Raw genomic sequence first — 19,783 nt, 5'->3', positions numbered from 1 at the left:
ATAAAAGTGGGGTTTTTGCTTTTTAATTTAGATTTTTGTATTTTCAACATGACTATGTCTAATTATCAGGAATGGTATTTTATGTAGAATTTTGTCTTTGATTAAATAAAATATCACAAATTTCATCTCAAGTTTTAAAACTTAAGACGCCAGGTAGCACATTAAAGTCAATGGTTAATTTTCTTTATAGCTGCCTCTTTTGGTAATAAAATTCAGAGAAGGACATAGTTTTGCTATTTTATTTTAGCTAACATTATATACTCCAAATATTAAAAAAAAATTTCCTGGCTATTTTAAGGAATGCCAACTAGTGACCATACATATGTAAGTAATTCCTTATGTTTTAGTTTTAAAATGAATGATATTCAAAAAATTATGTAAAACTTCAAATATAGCCAACAAAGTTGGAAGTGAGAAATACATAAGTTAAAAATATTTATAGCTAAATAATTATTCTCCATGAAGCTGACTTTTGAATGGATAGCAGGGCAAGGCAATATAAGGGTAGGAATATCTTGTAATTTACAGGAAAATGTTTCAGCTATTTTTTCCTATTCAGTATTTAACAAAATCCCCAAGAGTGATTTTACACCTATTTCTTTCCACTTTTTAATTTCAAATTCTAATGGGTAATTGTCATCACTTCTCTTTCACAATTTGATAGTACTATAGTAAATAAAGCTAGTAATGAGGATGGTGTAGGAAAAGTGACTCTGCATAGAAACTTAAGACGCTAAAAGGCATAGAAGTGAAGTTGAGAAAGAACAAAACAGAGTCCAAGTACTTTTTTCTGGCTTTTATATGTAAACATAGATGGACTTAGACTAAGATCAAAATTGCTCTAAAAGGCAAACATTCAAAAAACAAATGCAGAGCGCCCCTCATAACACATAATGCGCTCATATTATACTTTGATACACTGTAGTATTTGCTAAGATTAAATATTTTGAGATTCTGTTTTCTGTGGTCCTACTAACTGCTACAATAAAGACCAGAAATCTTAATTTTTAGTGAAAGTTGTATCTGAAAAAGTTACACACAGGGGTAGCACTAGCACCAACTACTGGGACTAAAGTAATCACCCTCCCTCCTGTTCTAGGCACCAAAGAGGAAATGCAGGCCACCAGCAACCTCACCTCTGCACCTGGGAACAGCAGCCTCTGTGCCAGAGACTACAAGATTACCCAGGTTCTCTTCCCGCTGCTCTACTCTTTCCTGTTTTTTGTTGGACTCATCACAAACAGCCTGGCAATGAGGATTTTCTTTCAAATCAACAGTAAATCTAACTTCATTATTTTTCTAAAGAACACAGTCATTTCCGATCTTCTCATGATTCTGACTTTTCCATTCAAAATTCTTAGTGATGCCGAACTGGGACCAGGACCTCTGAGAACCTTTGTGTGCCAAGTTACTTCGGTCATATTTTATTTCACAATGTATATCAGTATTTCATTCCTAGGACTGATAACTATCGACCGTTACCAGAAGACCACCAGGCCATTTAAAACATCCAACCCCAGTAATCTCTTGGGGGCTAAGATTCTCTCTGTTGTCATCTGGGCTTTCATGTTCTTATTCTCTTTGCCTAACATGATTCTCACTAACAAGAGGCCAAGAGACAAGAATGTGAAGAAATGCTCTTTCTTTAAATCACAGTTTGGGCTGGTCTGGCATGAAATAGTCAATTACATCTGTCAAGTCATTTTCTGGATTAATTTTTTAATTGTAATTGTATGCTATACGCTCATTACAAAAGAACTCTACAGATCATATGTAAGAACAAGGGGAGCAGGCAAAGTCCCCAGGAAAAAGGTGAATGTCAAAGTTTTCATTATCATTGCTGTGTTCTTTATTTGTTTTGTTCCTTTCCATTTTGCACGAATTCCCTACACCCTGAGTCAGACCCGGGATGTTTTTGACTGTGCTGCAGAGAACACTCTGTTCTACGTCAAAGAAAGCACACTCTGGTTAACTTCTTTGAATGCATGCTTGGATCCATTCATCTATTTTTTCCTTTGCAAATCCTTTAGAAATTCCTTGATAAGCATGCTGAAGTGCCACAATTCTGCAAAATCTCCACCCCGAGAAAACAGGAAGAAAGGACAGGGTGGTGGTGACCCAAGTGAAGAGACTCCAATGTAAACAAATTACTCAAGTTGCAATCTACTAGTATTAAGAATCCCTCAAAGGAAAGCACTGTGTAAAAATATTAACACTAAGAAGTATCTGGGTTCATAACAGTATCTCTTGAATAGATAACTACAAAACTAATTTTCACTTACTTTTCTAGTCTAAAAAGCTATCTTGAAATGTTTGAAAATAACTTAATCTTTACTATGTAGTAAAAAATATATATCCAATCACCATGCTTCATGAAAAACTACAGAGAATTCATTATTTGCATAGCTTCTGCAAAGTGGGTTACCATATAATAACAACTACTGTAACCTTTTTAAATAAACCATTGATCACAATTTTATTTTTATATAAACAGAAAAAAATGATCAATCTGCTATAAAATGATCAATCTACTCACCAAAAATGGTTACGAGATATATAGATATAGATATATAGATATATATATATATATGTATTACTCCCATAACCAAATCATAGCCTATTATGAGATGTAGAAAACTTTAAATGTGATAGATAAAGCGTAACTACTGATTTTTATTAGAAAAATCTTCAGGGATTTAAACTAATTGAAATGGTATTTTGTGGGACTGGATTTTTTAATTGTTCATTAAAATGACAGAGATTTAGAGAATGCCTTTCTAATAAACAGCAGAAATAGTGAATAAAATCATTAAAATTAAAATTACTTTTATAACATCCTAATAATAAAAAACATTAGGAAAGTCAGTTTTACTAATATTTTAACAACTTCAATGGTACAGCACCATCATTTACCCTAATTTTTATTAACTAGCTTCTATAAATACCTGTTATCTGAGTATATGAACATTTCCCTTTATAAGAAAAATGAAGTATGATTACAATGTTGTACAGTGTAACTACGAAGAAGAAAGTGACTATTTGGCATTACTTATTTGTATTTGTGTGTATAAGGTAAAAGTTTACATTAAACTCTGCATCACTTTGTTTGCATTCTTTATTCAAAGATACTACATACCATGGCTCATTCTCTTCCCAAACAACTACTTCAAACACTAAAACCATTTAAGAATCACTACCAGCACTGTTTATTACATGGTACTGTGCACTCTCTTCTAAAGATGAGGTCTCACCTCAACAAGTTCACATACAAATGATAAAATTGGTGATACTTATAGCATATAGTCTGATTTCACACAAGCAATATTTGGTATTTTTATTTTTTAATTGACACATGGTACATATTTAGGGGTATGTTGTAACATTTCAGTACATAAACATAATGAGTAATGATCACATCAGGGTCACATATAATGGTTTTAATATAAACAAAATATGTAACAGCATTAAGTAAAAATCACTTATCTCAATTATTTATGATGCCCAGCAGTGATTCTCAAACAGAAGAGGGCCCAGACACCAATACTCTATGTAGACCTGGGCAAAGAGCAGTGGTCATTTCTGCCACATTAGTCTACTTTATTGCACTGTATTAATTTGCTGAGATGACTGTTAAGGAGACAGAAAAAACTACAAATGCTGATGGTATTATGGTATTTTTATAAAAAGAACTGTAATGTATTGGAATTACCTATTCTTTGCAGGTATGTATATACAACAAAACTCTAAGTCATCTTTTGTTGGAATTTCTTTACTTGGACAGTAGATACCATATACTCCATCATCAAACAAAAGACAGCCTGAGAGGTCAGTATTTACTGAGTGTTAATTATACATACTACATGCCACTAACTCTAGGTTTAAAATTTTTTATATAATAAAACCCAAGTTTCACAATGGCTTTCATTTTTTTAAAAAGTGTAGATATGGGAGGGTGAAAAATTCAGAAGATAAGAAGACAGAATGTAATCCTAACAGTCTCAGTGGCTTCTGAAGCCTAAGGATGCTCATGATTGGCAGTTGCTCTCAGTGGCTTCTTACAGCAAATATCACAGCAGTGGTTGGCAGGTACAGCTGCTAGGCCAAACCACAGCTCACCACTTATTTGTGCACAATCTATGATCTAAGAATCTTTTTATATTTTCAAGTGTTTGTGGGGGAAAATTTGAAGACTAAAATTTCATAAAACATGAAATTCAAATTTCAGCACCCACAAATAAGGTTTCATTACAGCACAATCCTGTCATTCAGGCTGAATCTATGGCTGCTTTCATGCTACAACAAGAGAGCCGAGTTGTGGTAATGGACACTGTACGGCCTGCACAATTTAAGTATTTCCTAACTCATTCAAAAAGTGGGGACTGTCAACCTTTGAAACAGTACTGTAAGGACAGGAAAAAAAAAAACCTCTGCAAAAACAGAACCATCTTTTCACACATACAGGTGTTTTGGCAGCTTCACACAGAAAAGAGCCGACCACCCTTGGTAGGCAAAGCCCCGAGTGAGATTAGAACATTGCTGGTGGGAACTAAAAGTATGGAAATACACTTACTAAACAATGGGTTATGAAAAACAGCTTGATTTTTTAAAAATGTGAAGGGGGCAGAAGGCAGTTTCCAGGAGAAATATAAATGGCCAATAAAAATATAAATATATATACCCTCCTTATAAATCATAAATTTATATGTGTGTCACAGTTTTTATCTGTAAGTTTCTAATTGATTGAAAATGTTTTCATCACATTAAAATACAAAATATAAAAATATACACACCCTACTTATAAATTTCAAACACATACACATACTATATAAAATATGGCACAGATTTTTACCTGTAAATTTCTAGTTGATTTAAAAAATTATTTATAACAGTTTTAGAAAATTCTGCTCTTGATGGGAGTATAAATTGGTACCATCTTTCTGGAAACCTATCTGAAAATACCACTCAACATTTTGACACATAACTTTTAACCAGCTACCCTACCTCTAGAAAATCTCCTACAAATATGTTGGAACAAATGCACATGAATACATGGCCAGGAAAAAAAAAAAGAATATATGGACATGCATTTGCTTCATAGTATTATTCTTAAAGGAAAATGTGGAAACAAATTAAATGTCCCCAGTAGAAGCTAAACTAAACTATGGTAGATTTATATATTTATTATTACATTCATTATAAATATATGTTGCTTTTGAAAACATGTCTAACATGTAATAACATGGATCTAAACAAAGATTCAACATGTAAATAATTTAAATATATATGTACGCATATACATTGGTTCATATATGAAAGGGGATTAACTTTCACATTCTGCTACATACACTTCTGTATTTGAACTTAAAAATGTGCTTTAACATTAAATATTAAACTTAAATACTAAGTGGTTCAAATAATACTTATAATTGTTTCTAGTTACATGGAGAAATTTTTAACATTTTAATGTACAAAAACATTATATTTACTTTTAAATTGCGTAACTTTTTTTTAGCTCTTTATCACCATTTGTTACTATAGTAAGACATTTTTAAAACAATGTTACATGATTTGAGGAAAGTACCACTGTATACTTTGATGGGAATTAAGTCTCTTCTAGGAATATACCCAGTTCCTTCAACTGTCCACTTCAACTGTCCATCCCAAATCAAAGCAAATACTTCCTCATCTTTTCAGATATTATTCACATGGTACTGGCTAGTCACGTCAATAGGAATCTTTTGACCTAACTTGGAGACTAGACATGGAAATAGTTTTTTACCATTTGCCAGCCTGAATTCTGTGACCTTTCATTGTATCTTCTTTGATTTCCTCCTCAGCATAGTCTTCACTTTGTTTTCAACCTCTAAACTGAGTTTGTAGCAGAAAGTTTCCAAATCCAATGCCTAAAACACTTTCACACACACATTTAAAAGAATGCACTTCTATTACTAGAACCAGGCATAATTAATCAGTTCCTCTTTTCAAAGTTTCTCAAACATTGGAATTTTGAAATTCAACCTAAATGTGACTTCCAGTTTTTATATTACGAAATTATTCTGTCCAGAATTTCTGTTTTATTAAAGTGAAACTATTCCAAACCTAGATAATCGATTTGGGGCTGAAGGGAACTTTGTAACTAACTACATAGGTTAAACGCCTCGAACCTAAAATTTTTTTTAAAAGGTTTGCTTCTTTGTTAGCCTCTACTGAAGTAAACAAAAAGATATATTTAAATTATGTTATAATACATTAGTAAAATCTTGAGTCTATATTCCGGAGGATCAACAATATTTGAGTCACAAGTAAATTTTTCAAATTGTGCTACCCATTGGTTAGAATCAACCAAAATTATTAGGCATTGTGTTGCCTCATATTTAAAAATGTTCAAGGGAATTTCTAGTCTCAGAATCCTAAGCCAAGTCATCCAAAGTTTCCGATAAACTCAACCCCTCAGTCTAGCCCAACTCTATGGTCAAACTTGTGGCAAGAAATAGGAAATGAAACTCACCACGGTGAATCCACATGTCCCATGAAATCTCCTCATTTCCTCTTTCCCTTCACCTATCTGGGAAGCACACTCCCAGAGTCAACAACTTTCCTTACTTCAAGAGATATAAAGGAAAAAAATACTATTCTAAAGACTTTAGCCTACAGATAATTCATGAAATTCCCAAGGTGTTCTGTACTTCAAATACAGCACAAAGGGATTTCTAAGAGTGGCTTTCTAATAAGTGAAATCATGTATCTCCATTCAAATGTGCAATTCATGCACCAGAGCGGTGGGTGGCTAACATTTTTAGTACTTTCTGCATGCTCAGCACAATTCTACACAATTAATTCATCCTTTCAACAATACTATGATGTTGATAATATTTTCAAACACATTATACAGGAAATAATACTTAGACAAAAATCTGTTAAATCATTTATCAATAATCTAATATGAATATTTAGTGGACCTAAGTTTCTTACCTCAAAAATCTTGGCCTAAGAACCCTTACCAATTAGAAAATGTCATAATACCTCTGAGAAATCCCAGGATCAAAAGACTAAGATAAAAATCTACAAAAGCAGGCCATGATTGTGAGCAAAAATTTCTGGAAAAACTCAAGTCTGTAAGGATGCAGATGATTCTGACTTTAAAACCAAATCTTTCTCTCCTACTTGATTGTAGCTTAGGACTGTATTCTTCATCCTTATTATATACTTCATCCTTATTATATACTGAAAAAGTTCATTGACTATACACTGAAATGATAGACTTCAAGAAAGTTATTATGAGAAAACAAAGATAACTGCAACTAAATTAATTTATTCAAAGCATAGGTTAACAGCTAATTAAGTTTAGAATAAAAGAACTTATTTGCAAAACCTCCAAAGGGTGCTCTATTAGGTCATATTACAAAAGTACCAGAGTGAAAATGAGGAAGGAAACTCAGTATAAGAAAGCAGAACATTTGCTTCAGAAACTCTTCAAGGGACGAATTAGTGACTGCAGGAATAAGAAGGCAGAGAGCTGAGTATCTTCTTGAACAAAGGTGAATTTCAATTTTTCTTATGAATGTGCTTGCTTTTAAAAGGCAGAATATGCTTAAAAATGCTTTAAGTTAGTATTCTACAAACCATAGATTATGAGCACAGAGGAATTTACAGCATCTAACATGTATTAACTTACCACATGAATGGGGTTTTGTTTTATTGCAGTTTTTAAAATGGCAATTGTGAATGAAGTAGAACCTGTTACTTGGATTTCACAAGGGTATGAAAGTAATGATATTGTTAAAAGTACTAAAAATTACCATGTGCTTTAAAACTTCTTAGCCAGAAACAACATATGGGTTCTCAACAGATCTACTGAATACATGGAATAAATGCAAGGTGCTAATATGCTACAAATCTAAAGTTTGCTTTTATTTAAAGTAGCATTTGCCAATCATGAAGGGCTTTTTGTTTTCCTTTGCTTGTGTACGTGTTTCTTTGTAATAGATGACACTGGAAACAATCAATGCCACAGTGATCCAGGGCTTCAACCGGTCTCAGCGATGCCTAAGAGATACTCGGATAACACAGCTGGTGTTCCCAGTCCTCTACACTGTGGTTTTCTTCACTGGTGTCCTGCTGAACACTTTGGCCCTGTGGGTGTTCATTCAGATCCCCAGTTCCTCCACCTTCATCGTCTATCTCAAAAACACTTTGGTGGCTGACTTGATAATGACACTCACGCTTCCTTTCAAAATCCTCTCTGACTCACACCTTGGACCCTGGCAACTCAGAGCTTTTGTGTGTCGTTTCTCTGCCGTAATCTATTATGAGACCATGTATATAGGCATCATGCTCCTGGGCCTTATAGCCTTTGACAGATTTCTCAAGATCATCAGACCCTTTGGAAAATATTTTATTAAAAAACCTGTTTTTGCAAAAATAGTCTCAACTCTCATCTGGTTCCTGTTGTTCCTCATCTCCCTGCCAAATATGATCCTGAACAACAAGGCAGCAACACCATCATCTGTGAAAAAGTGTGCATCCCTGAAGGGCCCTCTGGGGCTGAAATGGCATCGAGTCGTCAATTACATATGCCAGTTTATTTTCTGGACTGTTTTTGTCCTAATCCTTTTGTTTTACATGGTAATTGCAACAAAAGTATACAGTTCTTATAAAAAGTTCAGAAGTAAGGACAGCAAAAACAACAGAAGGGTGGAGGGGAAAGTATTTGTGGTAGTGGCAGTCTTCTTTCTGTGCTTCGCTCCATTTCATTTTGCGAGAGTTCCATACACTCACAGTCAGACCAACAACACAACTGACTGCAAGCAAGAGAATCAACTATTCATTGCTAAAGAAACAACTCTCTTTTTGGCAGCAACTAACATTTGTATGGACCCCTTAATATATATATTCTTATGCAAAAAATTTACAGAAAGATTGCCATGTATAAAATGGAGAAAGACCACAGCATCAAGCCAAGAACATTGCAGCAGTCATACAGACAATATAACCTTAGGCTGACAACTAACTGTGTGTGTGGCTAATTTCTATCTAGTAATAAGATTTCAAAGGGTCATTTATTTGGAAATCAAAATTAAGCAGCAAAAGAAAAAATACTGTGTAATAAATGCTTTATTACATTACCCTAGCGTATAGGAAAGACTGTATAACTTAACTCCACATGGATCTATCTGCTCATAAGCAGAGTGAACTAACATTGACAATCCAACAAACAAAGCAAATGGCCACTAGGGGTCATCTTTTCAAGGTCATTCATTTAATACCATAAGATTAGGAAATGTTCATCTCTAAAGAACCTCCTCTCCAAACATCTCACATATAATTTCAACAACACTACCTCCTTTATAGCACTAAAATGTTAATATCTGCTCAAACAAACTTAAACTTCCAAAGTTCATCTATGAAAGCTAGAGGCAGGGGTCGAAGCAGATGCTAGGTATGAAGAGTCTGAGGATTCAAAGTGGGTCAAAAAAACCATTGAAATCCAGGGGAACAAGTTTCTCCTTAGGATTACAAAGAGCCTCTTCCATATTGCAATAGTACATTAATAATACAGGAGGCACAACCAACATTAAATCATCCTGCTTATACCCTTGGTGTACATAATTGAGGAGGAGAATGCTTTGTTTTGCAGCAAAGCTTTTCTGGGCCACAGTGTCTACACCCCCACTCCACCACCACACTAGTTGAAAATAATTACTTCACCACTCTTTGGGTGCATGTTAAGTTCCTCATCACAGATTTCCCTTTGCTAGTTAACTATAGCTCTCGACTGCATCTCTCAATGATAGTTAACATTCTTAAAAGATAAGTTTTCTTAATATCTTCCAAAGTACTTCCCACAGATTATGGATTATAGATGTTTTAAATATAATGTACTATTCTTGGTACACATAAGAAATGTAGTTGTTGACCCAAAATCAGTAATATCCACATTAGGAGATTCTTTTCAAAGTCTACTTACTCTTATTTACTTCCATTTTTCCTGAACCCTTTTGTTGGTTTGAAAAAAATTTTTAAAGGCAAATGTGGTTTTCTAGAAATACAGGTGCTAATTTATATGATCTAGAAAAAAACACATAAAGGAAGAATCATTCTCTGTAAATGTGTATGTCACCAGCTCCGAGGCAATTGTCTTAATGTAAAACCCAGGCCTCTCTCCTTTCACAGCCTCAAGGCCCCAAAGGCCACTGAACTTGCCTACCTTGCTGGAATCACCTGCTAACTGATTTTTCATCCCTTGAACTTTATACTCCTGCATAAAACCACAACTGTCAGAACGTGCTATGCTTTTGCCCCTGAGCCATTCTGATCACCTAGAAAACTTATCCCTCTGTGAAACCTAAGTTGTCATCACTTGGTCTATGGAATCTCATCTGGCCAATCTCCCATTACCACCTCAAAATCAATCACTCCATCATCTGTATGCTGTCATACCTTAACTACTGTACTCATCACACTGCTTTGTAATTACTTGCTGAAATACATACCTACTCTTAAAAAAACCTATGTATATTTTTATGGCAGAGGCTGCCTCACTGTGCAATTAATAAATACTTCATAAAACAAATGGGTTTAATTTTTATGTACTAGAGAAGCAAAAACAAAGTCGTGTCATTGATATTATTATCCAAAAATGATATCAACTTCTTGAAATGCAAGGTGAAGTTCCTTTCACTTGCTCTCCACTATGCAAGTAGGGATCTGAGAAGTGATGGTTTTTCTGGGTTTACTACTGAATGACCACGAGTGAAGCAGTCATTCAACAGTGCTTGTGTAGCTCTGAAGCTACTGACCATGAACATTTTAGTTTGAAAGCTACTGACCAAATGCATCAGGCATGCACTGTTGATACTGGCTAAGTAAAATCAATAACTGTAGCTTATGACAATCTCTAAAACTCTCCTTTATAAAAGTACTTTTTTAAAAAAATGTATAACTTTACTATCAAACCACACATATACAAAAATTAAAATTATTCAAAGCAAAACAATGCAAGGAAAAAAACTATAATAATATTCAAATATAGTAGAACTCAACCAAAGCAAACCTGAAAAGTACTTAAACATTTTTCAATATAATTTAAAAAAACATCTCAAGCATTAACAAGACATCAGAGGATGTGATTTGTTTTAGAAAGATTTTCAAAACTAATATTGAACAAATAGTGGTCTGGAAAAAAAATTATAATAATTAGCTAGTAGACTCCACATAGGCCAAATTTTTTTAAATTTAAATTTCAATACAGTCATATGACACATAATGGAAATATAATCTGAGAAATATGTTATTAGGCAATTTCATCCATGTGTATCGCAAAGTACCCCACAGAGTGCCAACTTCTAAGTGCAAACTGAAAAGGTATACGTCAGTCATCTGTGATGGCCCCTTGATATTATCCAAACACGCAGTTAAACATGAGATGCATGAGGCTACCACTGGCATAGCAGCACACTGTTTTACAGTAAACTCTTATATAAGTAAGATTATGCTCTAAAGGATGAAAAGCACAGCATGTTATGATAAGTGCCTAAAACAGTAACAGTCATTTATCACACTGGAGTACTTTTAAAAGTACTTTTGATATGTGATTTTCATCCTCTTTAATGAATTAAATTACCACTACTATTAGGGGGCCCAGTAAATCTGTATTATATCTGTTCAGTACACTACACAATCAAAAGGAGACATTCTACTTTAAGTTACTTGCATCTGAAGCACTCTTGCTTAATAACAATTTATGAGTGGTAGTGTAACCTATATATTTTATCTCTAACAATATTTATAATATCTTCTGAACGTGGTTAGAGTTAATGTATATATTTCCAGATAAAATTTCAATATCAAAATCTTCCATAAATACATTATTCCATTATATTGCAATCAATAGCAAAGTGCCTGATCTGTAAAGTAAAATAATTTAGCAATATCTTAAGGAAGAGACATATTAGAGAGATCTTAAAATTTCATTCACAAAATGATGAACTTCCAAGACTAGCAATCACAATTCTAAATTCCAGAATTTATGAATGGGATGATATAACATTGCCATAAATGAGACACAGAAAAGAATAAAAAGAAAAAATACAAGTTTTGCTATAGCATGTATGTTCAGGACACAATTGAGGGCTTTTGTCAAAAGCTAAAATGTAAGCTAGGCATGATGACACACACCTGTAATCCCATGGCTCCAAAAGGCTGAAGCGGGAAGATCACAAGTTCAAGCCTAGCATGGGAAACTTAACAATTCAGTGAGACCTTGTCTCAAAATACAAAGTAAAAACAGGGCTGGTGATGTAGCTCAGTGTGAAGGCCCTTGGTTCAATCCCCAGTAACACAAAATATAATAAATAAAATGAATGAATAAATGCTAGAATGCAATTATTTTTACTGGATAAACAGGATAAGTTCTTTAGAATATCTTCTAGGAAGAAAAGGGATGGGGAGTTTAACTGTCACACGTGGATGGACTCTTGACAAACCCAGGGAAATTACTGACTGGGGGTGGGAGTTCCCAGCTCAATGAAGTTACAAGTTGATAGAGTTATTCTAAAGAATGAAACTCCTCTAGAAAGTCATATGTATCTTAACAGAACAAAATACCCAGAGCAGAAAAGCCCAAATCAAAGGAAGCAGCAATAAATATGTAAGAAAAGCATGTTTAGAAGGCTTTAGTTCTTATAATTTGTAAAACTTCCGTAGCATCCCCACTCTCCCTGACTAAAGAAAAACAACACAATCATGTGTGGGCTGGCAGCAGCCCAAGGCTGTTGCTTCATAAGCCCTGGCCCAGAAGTTCACAAGAACCTCCCAGGACCTCATACACCTACATTTATTCACCGAATGTCTGCTCTGTGCCAGGCACTTTACAAGGATTATCATCTTTCTAATTCTCACTACATCCCTATGTGACAGACACTGTTAGGCTCCCTGTGTAAGGGAAGGAGAAAAAAGAAAACTGAAGGAAAAAGAAAGTAAATGCTCTGCCCTTGGTGCATGTTGCCCTTCACATAAAAGGCTCAGGTGGTAGTAAAACCCACACAGTGGAGCACACTACAGCTACTCTGATACAAGGCCTCTCTGTCCTATCAGTCACAAGCTGATATCAAACTCCAGCAGCAACAATAGCGAGGAAGCAGCTACTGGAAAGGAAAAGGGAGAAGTCTCAACACAAAGAGCTTCACACTCTCAGGAGTCGGAAGGGTTCAATCATGACACCCTGAATGTACTCTGAGGACCCGTCTAGTATTTGAGAGTTCTTGAGAAAAATTTAAATTCCAGAGAATGGATTGGTTTGCTTATTAAATAAGTAATACCTTCATCGTCTGCATAGGGACAGAGCCTTTGGTCTCTCAAGGTGGAACCTGATAAAAAGTACAGACCACAATGACTGCCGGTGTTGCACAGGGTACCAGAGGCATAATGATCACAGCAATGAAGTTCAGAGGAAAAGGTAGCTAATTCCAAGTGCAACAACTGAGGGCTAGAGGAGATGGATATCTGAAATGGAGCTTGATAGAGAAAACAAAGCATTCAGAAGGGAACACTGTACCACAAGGAGCAGTTTCAAGGAAGGCTCGGGACGGGTAGGTCCTGCACTGGCTAGAGGAGAGGGATGCAAAGTGCCTGAAGAGACAACATACAGAGAACATAAGCTGGAAAAGAGAACTGTATGGGAGTGAGGTGAGGTGTTTGTCCTTCTTTAGTGAGCTACTGAAAGTGTCTGAGGCAAAGAACTGCATGCTGTAGAGGCTGGGCTTTTATTTGTCCAACAGGATTAACACTAAGGCCAGGAGGTCAGTTAATCTTCCATCTATGCAGTCAACAGTCAAAGGAGAAAAAAGTCTGCACAGACATTAGAGACATTTTTAGGAAGACATTTTGAATTTGGAGTCTAAGACTATTGAAAGTAGGGGACTACATGCAAAATATGTTTATAATTAATATGAAAAATGTACTTTTGGTCTATTATAATGTCTGCATCCCTCTCTTCCAAGTGAGAGTAAACTGCCGGAAGATCATTAGATCAGAAGACATACTGGGTCATGAAGGATGGCAAAGAGACAGATTTGTGGTACTGTATCTTGAGTTTGAGTTACCAGTGGGAGAGCTAGGTCAAGGAGTCAAGCCCACAGAGACAAAATATGCACCAGGATGCTACAGACAGGACCAAATTAAAGGCCAAAGGAATGATATTTCTTAAGACAAGGAGAGGGAATGAGGAACAAGATGAGACTCGCAAAGGCCATAGTGTACAAGTCTTACAAACAGAAGAAGAGGAACAGAGGAGGATGGGGGAAGGGAGAATGTTTGGAAAACAAGGAACAAGAGAGATTCAAAGAGGAAATAGTAATGAATAGAATCTCTCTGAAGAGGTCAAAAATGATGAGTCCACAACTACAAGGTCATGGTAACTTTAAGAAGGCGATGGGATAGAGCCCTTGTTTGTGAATAGGAAGCAAGGAATTACAAATTAACACTTCTCTTCCCATAAAGGACAAGTCAGTTTAGGAGTTCCACAGAGAAACAACAGCTATTACATTAGACACTTTTAAGAAGAAATACAATAGTTCTTCCCATACTGAAAAGTACAGAGCGAATATGTTCCACATGAAATTGTAGAGCACAGGCACAAATCAGTTGGTGGAATCACTTGGACGAGAACCAACCTCAGGCTCAAAATAGCTGTCAACCTTTCAGACATTCGTGTCCCCTGAGGTCCTGAGTCCCTGCCCCTACCTATTCCAGTATAATGTATTAGGGGATGAAAGTGTAGGGGAAGAGAAAGGGCTGGGGAACATCAAGAGAAAATGGTAGGGATAGAAGGTTCTGAGAAGAGAAGGAGGAATAATAGAAGAGAAAGAAAAATGAAAAACAGAAAGGAAGGAAACTAAATTTAAGATTCATAGTACAAAGGTAAACCAGTTTTTTTAAAAAAGGAATCTATACCTCACTCAGCATATGAACTTTTGCCACTCCTGTAATAAAACTCAAACTGACAAACACAATACCCTCAGGCACTGAAGAAGAATGCGTACCCTTGCTTCTGAACTTCTTTTTAAAAGTAGGATGGTGTATATGACTGAAGTTAGTTGTATACATATTAACAAATTTTATCAAACGTACCTCTGAATTCTTTCATAGCTTTGTCTTTAAAAATACTAATTTAATGTAGTAAACTTACGTATCACACTAATCTTTTTATCTATCTTTTTATTCCATTTAATTTTGCAATTGTTTTTTCTTGAAACGAGAAATACCTGAACTATGAAGAATTAACCTGAGTGCACTGAACTGCTGAGACCACCTTCCCTGTCTCCCCACACACTTTTTCCCACAATTTCAGATAGTCTGGACTAAGTCCTAATTTCCTCCTCTGTAGCAAAGAAAATTTAAGAAAGATTATAAAAATGATTTAAAAAAATTTTTTTTCAAAATAAATTTTTTTTCACCATTAAAAGGAAATCAAAAGCTTTCTAAATGCAGTCAAAGTATTATTCACATACCTTAACTTCTGAGTTGAGCTGTTTAGGGATGTGTGTTTGGGGGGGTGATTATCTTTTACTGGGAATCTGAACCCTGGACCTTCAAACTGAGCTACATCCTCAGCTCTTTTTTTTAAATTTTGAGACAGGATCTCACTTCACTGCCTGAGCTGAGCTTGAACTTGAGATCCTCCTGCCTCAGCGTCCCAGAGTATTGCAATTACACATTATAGTATTGAGATTACTACCACATCCAGCTGCATTTTCAATTTTTAATTATTCCAACTTTACTGTGCATAAAGACCATCTATTCACTCACTCACTTTCCCTTGGCCCTCCAACAAGAAAAAACTACTACTGTTCCCTAAATTCCCACCAAGTTCTAAACACTGTAGGAATTGCCTTGTACATATTTAAGCTTTGCCCTATCACATTTAAGCTTTAGAATCTTTCATGGTAGGCATTCCCATGTTGACTTTCAAGAAAAAATTGAGGCTGGAGTATACTAATAACTTTGCCCAAAGTTATTGCTACTAAATTGCTACAAAGTAATGCTACTAAATGGAGAAGCTGGGATGCAATTTAGAGTCCCCCTGGCCCTGGTGACGAGTCTTGTCCCAGCCTGACACTGCCTCTCACAAAAAGAGTTCCATAGCTGGAAACAAGATTTCCCAGCCTAGGAGTACCACTGAGAGGACAAGAGTCAGGTGCAGCCCTATCTCCAGACTCAAAATCCAATCCTCCCTTCCCCTTTAATCAAACATTATAAATGAGTTTCTCATACCAGAAAAGAATAAGTGCTGTATGTAAAGCAGACCTAATAGATATAAATCATTTCAAGTGTCAGATTAAATATAGTAATTCGAGCACAAGGACCCAAAGATAGAAATCTCATCAAAGGAATATTAAAGGGTTTGTAATAATTATACGCAGCACAAATGCACAGCTACTGGATGTGAGCCACAGTTACAATGACTTTGTGTACGGAGATAGAACAGTAAGATTTCATGAAGAATTTACTACAATTCTCACTGCATGTTCTGGCTATATGGAAAAGACATGGGTACTTAAGACAAATTACCAAGACTTTGTTTAAATTAGATCGTTTCTTGTCTTTGTTTTGTAATGAGTTAGTGTATTACAAAGGACTCTGATGTCCTTTATATGAACATTTTTCTTAAAGAAGAAATGGATACACTAGAGTTTATAGTGACACAGAAAAATGAGATTACAACACAAATGACATGCCTTCCAACGCTGAAAGAAAGGACACTGTTCCAGATCCATATCAATAAAGAGAAGAAAAGAAAGGAAGAAAGAGAAAAGTCATATGCCATGGAGAAACCACTAGGGGGTCAAGGTAAGCCTTGGTGATACATATATTCAGTTTCTAACACCAAAACAGAACTGGCAGAAAAGCATTCATTTCAGGATTGAGAAAATTTTCCTTGAGTTTTTTCCTTCTTTCCTTGTTTTCTTTAAGAATATATTTTGAAGTCAGTACAGTTATGAGCAACTTGTCCAAATTTCTGTGATTAACCAGAATCTTCACTGTAGACACTAAAGAGGTTAAATGAGCCATTCCAATATCTCAAAGAAAAAAATGAGTTTGGTCCTACCAACTTTTCAATTATGTACTATGAATTGGGCATATATACAAAAACAAAATTATAGATTCCTATTTGACTTCAAAACTCTAAACCCCAATGTAAACTTCAATGTAGACCCCAATGTAGTATGTCCTGACTGCCTCAGAAACATAAGCAATTCTCCTTGCTACATGTTCCACAGGACAGATCTAACAAATACAGATGAAACCAATTTTCAGAAGCAAAATTTAACGGAAAGAAAAATGCAGAAGTGTTTGTCTAAGGAATAGAAGGGTCTAAAAAGCATAAAACTAAGCAGCATGTGAGGAGTGACTAGATTCCACAGCAAAAATTTCATAAAAGATAATATTGGGAAACTGGCAGATTTTTAAAGCAAATTGAATATTTCTAAATATTACTCTTTCAAAATTAATGTCCAGGCTGATAATAGTACTATGATAAGGTACATCTTTGCTTTTAGGAAATACATGCTGAAGTACAAAGATGACACATTTGTTACAATGACTGTCACTTCAAACACATTACCAAAATACATGGGGAAGGGAGTGTATATTTGAAAAATGGTAGCAATTTGTAAATGTAGAAGAAATTCAGTCAAAAAGTTCATTTGACTTGTACATGTAGATTTAAAGTTCTTAAAGATTATGTCAGGAGAAATACAATCATTCCCAGCTCCAAAAAGAAAAAGACATTTTAAGCACTGTGGTAGCAGAAACGCGTACACACACACACACAAACACGGACACTGTCCTGTATTCAAAATAAATCTGAGATCTGAAATAGCTAATCAGTATTATGAAAAGAGTTACCCTGCATTTAAGAAGATTTTCCACTGAAGTGTTAAGGTAATTATTGCGATACAGCCTCCTGGAGCTTTTATGAAATATGAGACTTGCTATAAAAATCAGCAGAAAAAAATTATGCAGGTTTACCTTTCAATGATGTGAACAATAACAAAGTTATGAGCTGGCTGCTGGCTGCTCTCTTCATCAAAGCACTATACTTTTTTTCATGACTAAACGTGTACTACCTACCTTTTCTGAATGTTAGGTACAATCAGCTTTAACAAGCTCTGACTTGAGAATAGCATAAAGTACTTTAAGACTAACACATAAAGCCTGCCTCATGTTAACTTTTTCATTACAAAACTTCCTTTACATTACTACCCAAAGAAATATTAAATTACTGTCCCCCCACACACATTTCACTTAACTGTTAAGGAGGAAGCTCAGCCCAGAATAAAGTACATATCCCCATCTTCCCAACAACCAACACAAAAGTCAAGTGCTTCAATATGCATGAAGGTCCCTCTTCACAAGTACAAGGGCCTACCATAACCATTTTATACCATCTACTTGTCTCACATATTTTTTAAAAGCACTATAAGCCAAGTCATATAATTCTAAATTACTGAAACATTTCCCTTTCAAATTCAAAATAAAAAGTATATAAAAACTATCAGCAACTTTCTGGAAAGGCATTTTCCTTAAAGTGAAAATGTTAATACTAAGCTCATTGACTTTAATAATACAAAGTCAACCAAGGTAATTAATGTACTTAAGTTCAAAGTATATAACAAAACTCCCTTTATTCTTTTAACAGAGGCCTGTCAAATATTTGTCCCTATAAGCTTCCCATTATGACTTTATACACACCAACTAAAATTTGGGGTAATGATCCTAAGAATATGCAGAGAAAGTCTTTGTTCAGTTTACTTTTAAGGAAGCTACAAGGAAAAAAATTATAATAAGTTTTAAAAAGGAGGTACAAGGGATGATTTCCCTTTGAATTGATTCCCTTAAGACTAGCGGTAGTTCTGGCATTAATTTTGAGTTATGAACAACAAACATATCATTTACTATTAATGGATCATGATTTGTAACATAACAAGGACAAGTCTCCCCAAAATAAGGCCTGTTGTCCCAAATGCACAGAACTGGCCTCAAATATGAAAAGGAAAAGTCCATGGAGAAGTAAAAACAGCATTGTGAGACTCAAACCTAAATGAAGAGCTGTTTATAAATCTGGTAAAATTTTTTAAGATTAAGCCATTATTAAATTGGCTAATTTTTATTCAGAGACCATTCCTAGGACTAGCTACTCATTCATAATATGCTCACTCCACCCTACACAGAAAGGAAAAACATGAAAACTGTAGGTGTCTGTTTAGAAAAATACTACAGAACAAATGTAATTTTGATATCCAAATATTGGTAATTTAACATATTTGTTTTTCTGTACAAACACAGAAGGAACACCAAGTAGTACAAACATTATTTCCTTATGGTCTAAGGAAACTAAAAAATGCTTCTACTTGTCAGTATTATTTTTATTTCTCTTCATCTTTGATGGTAACAGATTTTTAATTCATTTGATAAATTTATTATTGATTTGTTTAAATGTTGCATTCAAGAAAATACCAGCATTTTTAGAAATTTTTATCTGAAGGGTCTAAAATTTAACTACAAATAAAAAAATGATTGGATTATATAAACATGTGGGATGCTTTTTCAAAATAACAAGTTGTATTGGTTGAAAAATAGCATTCAAAGAATTCAGTGAACCTATCCCCTACTTAACTTTATTTAAAATATTTGAACATGTATATCTGTGTATATTGTGTGAAAATGGTCTATAGATTTCATCAGAATCATGAAAAGGACTACAGGTTTCCAAAGTTATCAA

At 34.8% G+C, this 19,783-nt stretch overlaps 3 protein-coding genes across 19 annotated transcripts in view; 2 read left to right on the top strand and 1 right to left on the bottom strand.

The window, feature by feature from the left end:
* Positions 1–3,104, top strand: part of P2ry12 (purinergic receptor P2Y12) — a 47,483-nt gene extending 44,379 nt beyond the window's left edge. For all 4 annotated transcript variants that reach the window (XM_004834460.4, XM_004834457.3, XM_004834458.4 and 1 more), the window contains one exon: positions 1,100–3,104. In XM_004834460.4, coding sequence (XP_004834517.2) covers positions 1,114–2,142 — 1,029 coding nt within the window. In that variant the 5' untranslated portion in view covers positions 1,100–1,113 and the 3' untranslated portion in view covers positions 2,143–3,104. The remainder of the gene's footprint in view (positions 1–1,099) is intronic.
* Positions 1–19,783, bottom strand: part of Med12l (mediator complex subunit 12L) — a 314,799-nt gene that overhangs the window by 87,822 nt on the left and 207,194 nt on the right. The window lies entirely within an intron of this gene.
* Positions 7,422–10,627, top strand: P2ry13 (purinergic receptor P2Y13). Its single transcript, XM_004834462.3, has 2 exons — positions 7,422–7,538; positions 7,987–10,627. Exon 2 carries the CDS (start codon positions 7,987–7,989, stop codon positions 9,001–9,003), a length of 1,017 nt encoding a protein of 338 aa, XP_004834519.2. The 5' UTR covers positions 7,422–7,538; the 3' UTR covers positions 9,004–10,627.

This window comes from Heterocephalus glaber, unplaced genomic scaffold (assembly GCF_053883595.1).
Source record: "Heterocephalus glaber isolate CG9 unplaced genomic scaffold, H.glaber_assembly_v1.0 deba00001504, whole genome shotgun sequence".
Taxonomy (NCBI): Eukaryota; Metazoa; Chordata; class Mammalia; order Rodentia; family Bathyergidae; genus Heterocephalus; species Heterocephalus glaber.
This window is presented reverse-complemented; position numbering and strand designations above follow the sequence as displayed.